Here is an 11,432-nt window from a genome sequence, read left to right on the forward strand (position 1 = left end):
CATATATACTGTCTTCAGTATGCAATAACCATTGTATGAGATTGGTATCACAATACAATGTGTCCTATCCAAAATAGATCTCCTTATTTGAAATCTCGCCACATCACTAGGGTCCCTGTGTCAATCCTGAGCTCAGGTTACTGCCTGGTTAGGGTTTCTCTTCATGTTCTTTCTGTGTCCACCGAGAAAGTACATAACATTATTTTATCATTAACACAGAAAAAGTTAGCCTTAGCATGTAGTTACCTACTATCATGTGTGCTAATAACTGATCATATTGCGGTAAAGTAAAAGTGTATTCAACATTAGTATACTTAAGGTACATTATCAAATGCGCTAACAGTAGCTCCGCCCACTGCCCTTGACACAAGCGGTTCTTAAGTCTAGACCAGCAACGTTTTGGTGCTACTTAAGAACCACTTTGCCTGGTTCAGAGCTGGTGCTTTGGCTGTCACTAATTGTTGTTCACTAATTAAAATAAATGCTACCCTAAGTGTGAATGAGAATATGCAAGGTGTGCTGTACTTGACTGGTGATCAATCCCATTGTTCATGGGATAGGCTTCTGATCCACTAATACCTCATAAAAAGGACACTTAAAGTGAGAGCGACAGCACTATACTGTAAGGGTTCACCCATTTATGGCATTTGGCAGACAACCTTATAGAGAGCTACATACAGTTTGTCTCATTTTATACAACTGAACAATTAAAGATGAAGGGCCTTGTTCAATGACCAGAGGCCACTGGGTGGACCTGAGGCTCAAACACACAACCTTCCAAGCTGTAGGCTAACACTTGAACCAGTGAGCTACCACATTCCTGGTGATGAACTTAGGAAATATAACTATGTTTAAAATTATATAATTTTATTCATCATAATTACCTGCTAACAGCAACAGCAATCTAAAATATAACATCAGAAGAAAATAATCGGAGCAAGGAGGACAATGTTAATAGAGGCCGGTAACATTCTTATCATTAGTTTGGGGAGGTTGTAGTCTAAATCAAGTGATCTCAAATGTACAAGGGCCCCTTTAACTGATTATAACCCTAACCTAACCTTAACCTTAAAACAGGCATAATAAAAAGTACAGACCTCGAGCCCCTTTTTCCAGCCACTAGGGTCCAGCTGACAATATATAAAGACATTGAAAATGGTCAATATTTTCCATCACTGTGACAACATTATAAAATTGCAGACCCCTTATGCCTTATGGACCACTCAATGTGTTACCTTGACACCACTCTGAGAGCCAGGCATCTATGGCATGAGTTCCAAGCCTTGGTTTTGGCAGTACCCTGTCTTTCATATTCTAGTGTTTTTCTACTCTATCATATCTCACATTATCTGTGAAGATTCTTCCCCTTGTTCCCTTAACAAAGCTATCTAGGGAGGGGAGGATCCTTGACCTTGGAGTATAAGAATTCATGGCATCCTGCCAACTTTCCTCAGACCGATGAAGATGCTCAGATGAGTAGGTCAACGTTTCCATAACTAGAAAGAGGTCCAGTTGACATGACACGACTTCCAGATATCTAACTTAATTAGCTGAGTAGAAGAAAGAGACATGTTAGGGGACATGAAAATGTGCAAGATAGGTGTAATCCCGGACAAGGTTTGGGATTAGTATATATACTGTAAGTATAGTGTATATCCATGTCCATGCTCTGAAAACAAACAAACAAACAAACAAACAAACAAACAAACAAATAAATAAAAAACAGTCCTTGAGTTGAGTTTGTGTAAGCTTATATATCACCTCAGTAGTAGACATAAATATCTACACCTAGATGTCACCTTGGCTAAGGCAGTTCATTGGAACGAATAGTGCCGCCATCTTGGAACAGGGGACCCCTCCTCTTTAATGCATCAGCGTCAATGTAGGCAAATGTCTATACCATAAATCGTCATGAATGTGATTTTCTAGTTTTTTTGGTTTTTTTTTTGGTTTGTTCCAACGGTCAGACATGTATTTATCATTGAGTCCAGTAAAAATTTAAGGTTTTGATATTAAGATAATCTACTTTTTCAAAATATTTGACGTCTCTGTTTGGGAATCTACAGAATAAGATTCAGATTATTTTATTTAATGTCAGCAATCAATGCTATTTTCATGGCAAAAATTCAATTACAAAAACAAAAATCATATAAATACAATGAAAACAAAACAAATATAGACAGAAAGTCATATTATACATATTTTTTTAATGAACATAAGATAATAAAATCTTTTCAGGCATAATGTCATTAAATATGTCCTTAAGTGAAGTAACTTGATAAAAGAGCATTCTGCTTGTGTTAAGACCAGGGACAATCTAATAAAACATGTTTGACAGATAAGGGAATCTTACAAAACATACATAAAGTTGGGTCTTCACCTTTATGAAAAAAAGCATGAGTCAATTTTTAATATCCTTATTAAGAGCTTCGGACTCTACAAACATTGTAACTGTCAAAAATTACTGGGTAACTAGCATGGATTAGTTGCGGTCGTTAACACCTAGATATCTATGAGACTCATGGATATCTAGGTGTTAACGACCGCAGCTAATCCATGCTTGTGGATGAGTAGTAGAGTCTCATTCACGCATGCGCGGTAAGTAATGGCCGTCATATGACTGGACATGCGCAGAGCTGTCATTTGTCTGAAGGAATTTGGATAGTTGTTCAAGTCAGATCAGATCACACGCTTAAACTTGGACCTTTATAAAGGAAATCCTAATTTATTCTGCCGCAGTAAGTAACAAGTTAACGCCTTTCTGCCGTCATAACGTCCATCGTACAAAATACAAAAAAGACTGACATTCTGATTTTATTTTACGTCCTAAAAATAAAGAGGAACTAACTAAACTTAGCTAAGCTAGAAGCTAACCGAATATTAGCACTGCTAGCTTGTTAGCAGTGCTAGCTTTACTTTGACGTTGTAAACAAACAAATCTTTTTGCTGGTTAGAAAGGAAGACGTTGATACACTATGAGCAAGCAGTAAGTATGAACAAAGCTGAAACAAAGCAGTGGTGATGGGATAAAGAATCTGTCACTGGTTTTTTCCGCACAAACAAGTCGACTCATGGTGGTGTTTGGGGGTGGATTCACACTTAAAGTGCTGATTAAGAGCAAGAGACATTTTACCGACGCTGTCTGTTCACATTGTTAATGCTAATTGCTAACGTCTCTCACACACACACACACACACACACACACAAACACACTTCACATGTTTTAACCATATATACTAGGAATACGATAAACTTACACGATGTAAGAAAATAAAGGCACATTTCAGGACATCCCCTGTCAGCTGTATGTTCATCACTGGTGTTGATAAATAGAGAAGGTTGTGGACCAATACGATAAAGTGTTTTTTTTTTTTTAACCAGCCACAAGCACCGTAATTTGTTGATGTCAATATGCAGTATTATGCTCAGTGCAGTGAGTGAAGTGAATGTCAGTGTAAGAGACATGTTGGGAAACCAGTTTATGTAGTTAAACAGGAAATGTTTCTTGTTTTGGTTCCGTCTAATAAGTGTGTGTGTGTGTGTGTGTGTGTGTGTGTGTGTGTGTGTGTGTGTGTGTGGAGGCAATGAGTTTTGAGTTGGTATGAGAGAACTTATTAGGTTCTAATCTAGTCCATTGCTCCTTATCTCCTCCTGCTTTTCACATATTGTAGCCCAACAAAATAAAAATAAATTAGCATAAATAGTTTGTTCACTGGAAAAAAGGAGGACACATTTTCTAGGTCTGGTGTTTTTTTTCTTTGCACGGCAAGCAAGGTATGTGCATATTTCTGATATGCAGTATCTGCAGTTTTTGTTTTTTGGTGCCATTCTCCACACCATAATCCCTTCTCTGTTCCTTTTAGACTTTTTGTGTTTTCTACCATATTTTAGCCTTGCTGCACTGTTCGAACATGGCGTTACACTTTCCTGTTGTTTGCCAATCTTTGATTACATTTGTTTGCTTTTATAAACAAACAAGAAATACATGCAGCCACAGACATACCACTAATCATGATTATTCCAGATGGGGTATTTCAGATATTAAAAATCTTGTGAGAACATATAGTGAAGATCTACCAAGACGTAATTATGACCAAGTTAGTAAATGATTGGCAAAAGGTCCAGGAACATGGAGAGTCAAGTAAAATACCCCCCACCCCACCCCACCCCACCCCACCCCATCCCATTTGCTCTGCTACTTTTGTTTAGTAGAAAATGCACAGTTTAGTTGAATGTGACCAGGTGGGACTCAGGAAATAGGAAAAGGAAAACAGAGTCAGGAAGTGATCATTCTCCTCACTCCTGCCAAACCGACCATCCGCATGAGACCTTTAGGTCATCATAATATGGTTTTACAAGTCTCACATAAGCCCAGTAGGGTGAATTTAAAAAAAAAAAAAGAATTTTAATCAGAATATTGGTCCATAGTCTTTAATATGGCTACAGTTTTTAGAAGTCTAGGACCAATTCAGGTTGAATTCAGAGACAGACAGTGAGAGAGAGACCAAGAGGAAAACCGAGAGAGGGGCAGGAAGGGAGGGAGACTGTCTGACTAAGTGAGAGATCAGCAGAGAGAGAGTGAGACCAATAGAAAGAGGGGGGGAGGGCGGCATGCATGCATGTGTAAGTGTTAAATATCAACACTTGGAACTACTTTGGATTCAACAAAAACTCAGCACGAAGGCTTGTCAAAAGCATATGCAAAACATGGAAAAACTGCAGGGAAATACACCGTCAGTACCACAAACCTTGCGACAAAGTCAGTATGGGGTAATTTTACCAAAACACAGCAAAGAGAGGAATCAGTTACTTTATTTTACTTTACTTTACACACACACACACACACACACACACACACACTGCATATAACTTCTTATGAAGTGTTCTTCATGAACATGGTGTTGAACACATCAGAGGAAAGTTGTGGGTGTGTGTCTGTGACGCTGATATCTTTTGATTTCCTCTTCAGTTTGTTCATATATTGTTTAATTATATATTTCTCACTTCCTTTAACTCTGACTTTTGATCTTTAATTTGTGTTCATTTAATGGATGATTGTCCAAAACCTACACTGTAATGCTTAATCAAGAATCACAAGAACGAATCACAAAATCCTGCTAATAATGGGTTATGATTATGGGCCTCTTTCTGATTTAGTTTAATTCCGTTTTATTTGTGAACTAAACTCTTACCTTTGACATCCCAGACCGCAGAGTATAGAGCTTGGTGCCAAAGTAAAACCAGCCAATTTTGACAGCAGCAAAATGGCCGACATGACAGTGGACGATATGGCAATCAGAGCAAACCAAGTGACCGATGAGGTAAGTTGTATGTTACCATCTTGAAGTATTGATCTTCAATATCTTTTCCTTTTCTTTTTTCTTATGCCTTTTCATTTCTCTCTCTCTCTCTCTCTCTTTTTTTTTGCACCATAATAGTTGACAGATAATCAATGACAGTGTATAACCACATTATATAAAGATCATTCCATATAGTGCTTCTGTCCTAAAATCTGACTTGTTTCTATAATCTCCTTCTTCTTCTTTTTCTTCTTCTGCTTTTCTCCATCATTTCCTGCATTTCTCTTCTATGCGTTTTGAGGGACTGGGATGAGCTTTTTCTACTGTGCATAACCCAACTGGGTACTAACAGCATGAAAGATGGCCTTTGCCCATGAAGAACACCTTGGGTAAACTAATGTCACACCTTTACAATCACTCGCGGGGTGTTTTTGTCTTGTCAATACCACAACCTCCCGATGTTAATATTACAACTTGAAGCATGTTGTTTCCTAATACATCAGTTAGCGTGTGGTTATACTGTGGTCTAGCTTTGTTTTGTTTTTCACTTCTTCCTCAGTATCATGTTTCTTTCTATACAGTGTAGTTCCAGGATCAGTCCTAGCTTGAGCTACTCATCCAGCTCATTTCTATTTATTATTATTATTATTATATTTGTCGGTCGTTCCATGGCTGATCTCATGCGTAAAATTTTCATACTAGCTATTAGACGCTTCAGTATTTTTTCCTACAGCAAATAGCAATGGCATCATTTAAAATCTTTAGTGCAGATCTTGATGAAACATGTAGCCAAATCCCTGGCATGGAAATCTAAGTAGACTAAATGGCTCCTAGGAATGAACCAAAGAGCCTTTTCTTACTTTACTGCTTATTGCTTTCTAATTAATGTTGCACGTCAATCAAAATAAACACTGTGTCCAACCGGATGTAATTTTTGAAGATGTTTCATATGATTGATTTTTCTTTGCATCTCTTGACAAGCTCCCTTGCTGTGCCATGGGACACATTTTAACAGTAAAATTGATTTTAAAAAATGTTTTGTATATTTTGTGAATATTGTCAGAGTACAGCTTTGAATTTATGATGTAGACCCGAGTGAACAGACACAGAATTATCAAGTTATTCACCTCTTCATCTGTATACATACATTCGTCTGCAGAAGTATCACCACCACTGCTATAAGGGACTTTAGAATGTATGTGCTTCAACGAAATGTCCGATATGAGAATAATTTAATTAACCGCAAAGACAAGGTGGTAATAATTCTGTCTGTATAGACCCTGTTCTTGATAACATGTGCATGATGATGTTTATTTAATATTAGATATGTTTAAAGCTGATGCATTTACATTTACAATTCTTTCATTCTTACATCCCTGTGAGGGAGGTTGCACGCATGTTCTGACTCACTAATCCCGTGTACCTGCATGTCACCTCCTCAGGATGGAAATGGGGTGCTGTTTGTAATTTTGACTCATTTCTTTTTTCTTTTTCTAGTCTCTTGAGAGCACTAGACGGATGCTGCAAATGGCAGAGGAGGTGAGAGCATTTGTATAAAACAAAGTTAGATGCCCTGGTCACTTTTCACTAGAGTTGGTCTTTGAGCTATGTACGTTTTTCACGTTTTTCAGACCAAGGAAACGGGAGTTAAAACCATGGTCATGTTGGATCAGCAGGGAGGTGAATGAACCCAGCTATTTTTCTGTTAGCACACTGGACTTGTTCCAGTTAAAATCTGTGCTTCGTACACCTGCATGTAAAGTAGGTTTCATTGTCTTGTCTCATCTGTGAAGTCCCTCACCATCAACAACCAATAGTGGTTGACGGTCATAAACAATATTTTTGGTAAGAGCTTGTGCTATTTTCTCTCACCTCTAAACTTTTTTCTCACCTAGGCAGCGTTTGCTGCAGTGTGGTTTGTGCCTTGTGCTGCAAACAATGAACCAGATGATTGTGCAGTCAGAGTGAATGCGAGTCTCATAGTATATTGCGATGTGCGATTGTAGTATTGAAGTGTTTTGTGTATAAGTAATGAGCAAGTTTTTTGTATAGGTTCTCAATACCGTTAATATCAATGCCTGTCTGGTTTTATTAAATTAATATTCTGCTCCTCTTGTGACATTTACTCAGAACAACTGCGGAATGTGGACCGGGGCATGGACCAGATCAATCAGGACATGAGACAGGCTGAGAAGAACCTGACCGACCTGTCAAAGTGCTGTGGCCTGTGTGTCTGTCCCTGTGATAGGTATGAAATGAACCCTAAATTGGAGTGCATTTGTTTTTAAAAATGCTCATTTAAATAGCCATATTTCAGAACTAAGCAGCAGGTATTGTCTTGTACTTTTACTAAGAAGCTTATTGATACTGTTTTAAAATGAAAGTTACTGCTACTCGTCTTACAGAGTGAGATCTATTGAGAGTGATGGGCGGTACAAGCGCACTTGGGGCACTGGAAGTGAAACTGCCAGCACAGTGGGAGGTGATGGGGGTGTTATTTCCAGCCAACCTATGAACCAGCGCAATGGCCAAGCAACAACACCTTCCGGTCCTTATATAAAGAGGTACACAGATGGCAATTTATACTGTTACAGAGTACTTCTAAAAATGTTACCAGTAAGACTATGAAACAAGCCATGATACAAAGTTAGGCTTGTCATACACTTTATTAGGAACACCTTCACCCCACATGTTTATGCAGTTATCATAACAGTTTCAGTCAATGCTCAAATAGACATTAGAATTAAGCTGATCTTGATCTCTGTGACTTTTACTATGGTATTCTCGCTGGTGTCAGATGGACATGCAACGGTCTCTAGGGTTTCTCTTGTGTGCAGCAGATCCACAGGCTGAAACACCTTGTTAATGAAAGAGATCAGGGGATATTAACCTGACCAATTTGAGCTGACAGGAAGACTAGAGTAGCTCAAATAATTACTTTTTACAACCGAGGTGAGCAGAAAAGCATCACAGAGTGCACAACACAACAAACCGTGATGCGAATTAGCTACAACACCAGAAGACCACATGAGGATCCACTCGTGTCAGTCAAAAACGGGAATCTGGACTCTATCATTGGCACAGGTTCACCAAAACTCACCACTCAATAGTGTTACTATTTCCTTTCATTGCAGCCTAGACCAATCTGGAGGTTTTCTTCGACTTTCTCTTATGAACAAGGCATTTCCTGCCACAGAACTTTCTCTCAATGTTTTTTGTGTTTCGCACCACGCAGTGTAAATTCTACTGACTCTAGTGTGTGAACTTTTCCAGGAGCTCAGCAGTATCTGAAACACTCAAACCATCCCATCTGATACCAGCATCCATTCACATGGTTAAAGTCACACAGATTACACATTTTCTTTATTTTGTTGTGTGATGTGAACATTTACTGAAGCTCTTGACCTGTATCTGGATGAGTTCGCATCGTGCTGCTGTCACATGACTGTCTGATCAGATGTGCAGCTGTAAAAGTGTTCTTATTAAAATGGTCATCAAGTGTTTTAGAATCAGTCTAAACATCATACGTAATATAAACTACGCACTAAACACTGAGCCGATTTAGTCACGATTCTTGGATTACAGACTACTGTTTATTATTTCACTTGTTTTCTTGTCTGCAGTGTACAACTTATCTAACTGACTTATTAGTGAAAAATGATATATGTTATTTAAGCTTATTCACACAGTACAAAATGATAATACAACAGTGTTTTTGGACAGAATAACAGATGATGCACGCGAGGATGAAATGGAGGAGAACCTGGGCCAGGTGGGCAGCATCATTGGGAATTTGAAGACCATGGCTCTGGACATGGGAAATGAGATCGACAAACAGAACAAGACCATTGACCGCATTAATGAGAAGGCAAGTTCACTGTACATCTAATACATTTATTTAAGCTTTTAATTAGGTTTAGCATTAGATTAATCCTATTTATGTATTTGGCCATATGGTGCAATGAGAAGTTAATTAGTTTCAAGGCACACATTTGTCAGCGGTGGTGTTTTCTGGCATTCACCCAATTACACTTGTGTACTGTGGTGCAACAAGATACGTTAATAATAGCGTGTTTTCGCCAGCCGGTGCTATACAGCACAGCTCAGTAAATTGGTCACTTTCCACTCAAAGCATGAACCCATGCTGAACTTTATCAGTGATCATAGATATACTAGAAATTGTGCAGACTATCAAAAGGTCAAACCCAGCAACAGATTCTGAAAATGTTTCTTCCTTGGAATTGCATAGAATTTTAACAATATCACAAGTTCATATTTTATATTTGTAATATATTGAGTTAAATATCAGCAAAAAGATGCATTATAGGTGCATTTTAAGATTTTCTTCTTGTGAGACAAGTGCAAACGTGCCCACCGTGTCAATACAGACGACGTCACAGCCATGTTGTGGTCAGATGTCAATAAGAGCAAAATGGGCATACTCCACCTTCCCTGTTAATCATTGTGATTACTGATGCACACGGTTGGCCAGTATGCTCATATGTGCAGGAAGAGGGCACATAGTGCATTACACTACCCTTTGATGTATCATGAGAAGCATACAAATGGGCAAGGGGGCAAAGTGAGGAAGACGCACTATCCGATGAGCCATTCTTGGTTTGATTTCAAAGTCATGATTAATGTCACTGCTCATATCTATTATACATTCAGCCAGGATACAAATAGTCCCATTTGTTACAGAGCCACACTGTGCTTGCATGAAGAAACTTGTGTATATATATATAAATATATAACGTTTATACTATGTTTCACTAATGTCGTTTTTTTTTCTTGTACAGGCTGACATGAATAAAGCTCGTATTGATGAAGCCAACCAGAGAGCCAACAAGCTCCTGTAGAGAAGTGAATTCCACAGAGCAAGCGGCTCCTCTTCCACTCTCTTATCCCATGCACACATACAAGCACCTATTCATATAGGGCAAATAATTTCAGCTTTAGAAATGTTCTTCCAGTGCCACCTGTGCCTCTGTCATTGTTTAGATGCTATTTTGTAAATAGTACTGTACACACACTGCCTCATTCAGGTCTTCATCACTAGATGCGATATAAATGCTGGATACACAGCTTGTAATTATGCAACATGCTCTGGTGATCGCTGATCTGATTTCCTGTGATATTCTCTGAGGGTTGCTGTTTTAATGCCCTCTCAGTTCTTGGGTCAGCATGGCTGATATGTTGGATTTGTTATTGTCCACAAAAAGACCAGAGACCTGTATCTAATGTTTCCACATGTCTGTGTGTGTTTTCCCTTATTAGGCTGTAATATGAGTTCATATTAACTTACTCATGTTAGGGTTATTATAAATGTTTACTTGTTGTATCCTTCTGTCTGTCTTTGATTGTGTCTATATTTAATTATAAAATGGCAGTGAACTTGTGAATTAACTTGTAAATGAATTAATGGCATTATCAGCCCACTGTTTTAGTTGGAAATGAATTGAGTGTTAAAAAGTATGTGTACACACTATATTGACACGAAGAAAGAAAATGTATGTGTATTTTCACTATGAAATGAATAGATCTGCTAGATAGGGTTTATTAAAGTTAAAAATCTTTTAATAAAGCACATACAGAGCCTTTACACATATACGATTCATCCTTATTTCAAACTCTTTTTGGAATGTTTTTTTTTTGTTTACCAGCAGGTGGCATTGTTTCATTTGGAAATTACAGCCTGATGAGTTGGGATTCTGCTTTGACAATTTTTAATCTATGGCACTTTTTCAACTTTAAACTACGTCATATTTTCTTAAAACTACTTCTTCAATCACACTTACACTAGGACACATTAAGCTAGTGAATTTCAAAGCATTCCAATGAAATGATGGCAAGGTTACATTGATGAGTATATTTTGTAATTTTCCAGAATTCGTACACAGTTGTTGCCCATATGACTATGTTGTAGAAAGTTTAGACCTGAAATGATCTGTTGCACTGTTTTTCTGCGACTTTATCAAATAAAATTACGGCAGATTCTTTGAAAGAGTTGCCCCTGGTTAATTTAAGCTTATATATTTGTTCTTCTCATTGTTTTTTAATTAGACATTTAAAAAGACCTTATATCCAATGTAAGGTGCCTGATCATAGGATCTCACAGCCGAATTGTTGAAA

General features: G+C 37.9%; 1 protein-coding gene across 2 annotated transcripts; it reads left to right on the top strand.

The window, feature by feature from the left end:
- The first annotated feature begins 2,580 nt into the window (after positions 1-2,580).
- Positions 2,581-10,902, top strand: LOC113651146 (synaptosomal-associated protein 23-like). 2 transcript variants are annotated; one of them, XM_027159857.2, is made up of 9 exons: positions 2,659-2,738; positions 2,955-2,986; positions 5,207-5,321; positions 6,798-6,839; positions 6,932-6,980; positions 7,431-7,548; positions 7,706-7,864; positions 9,024-9,168; positions 10,100-10,902. In XM_027159857.2, exons 2-9 carry the CDS (start codon positions 2,976-2,978, stop codon positions 10,157-10,159), a joined length of 699 nt encoding a protein of 232 aa, XP_027015658.1. In that variant the 5' UTR covers positions 2,659-2,738; positions 2,955-2,975; the 3' UTR covers positions 10,160-10,902. The 2 variants fall into 2 exon arrangements, with proteins under 2 accessions (XP_047677234.1, XP_027015658.1); XM_047821278.1 differs by lacking the exon at positions 2,955-2,986 and having other exon boundaries at positions 2,581-2,738.
- Positions 10,903-11,432: the final 530 nt, after the last annotated feature.

Source organism: Tachysurus fulvidraco, chromosome 12, assembly GCF_022655615.1.
Source record: "Tachysurus fulvidraco isolate hzauxx_2018 chromosome 12, HZAU_PFXX_2.0, whole genome shotgun sequence".
Lineage (NCBI taxonomy): Eukaryota > Metazoa > Chordata > Actinopteri > Siluriformes > Bagridae > Tachysurus > Tachysurus fulvidraco.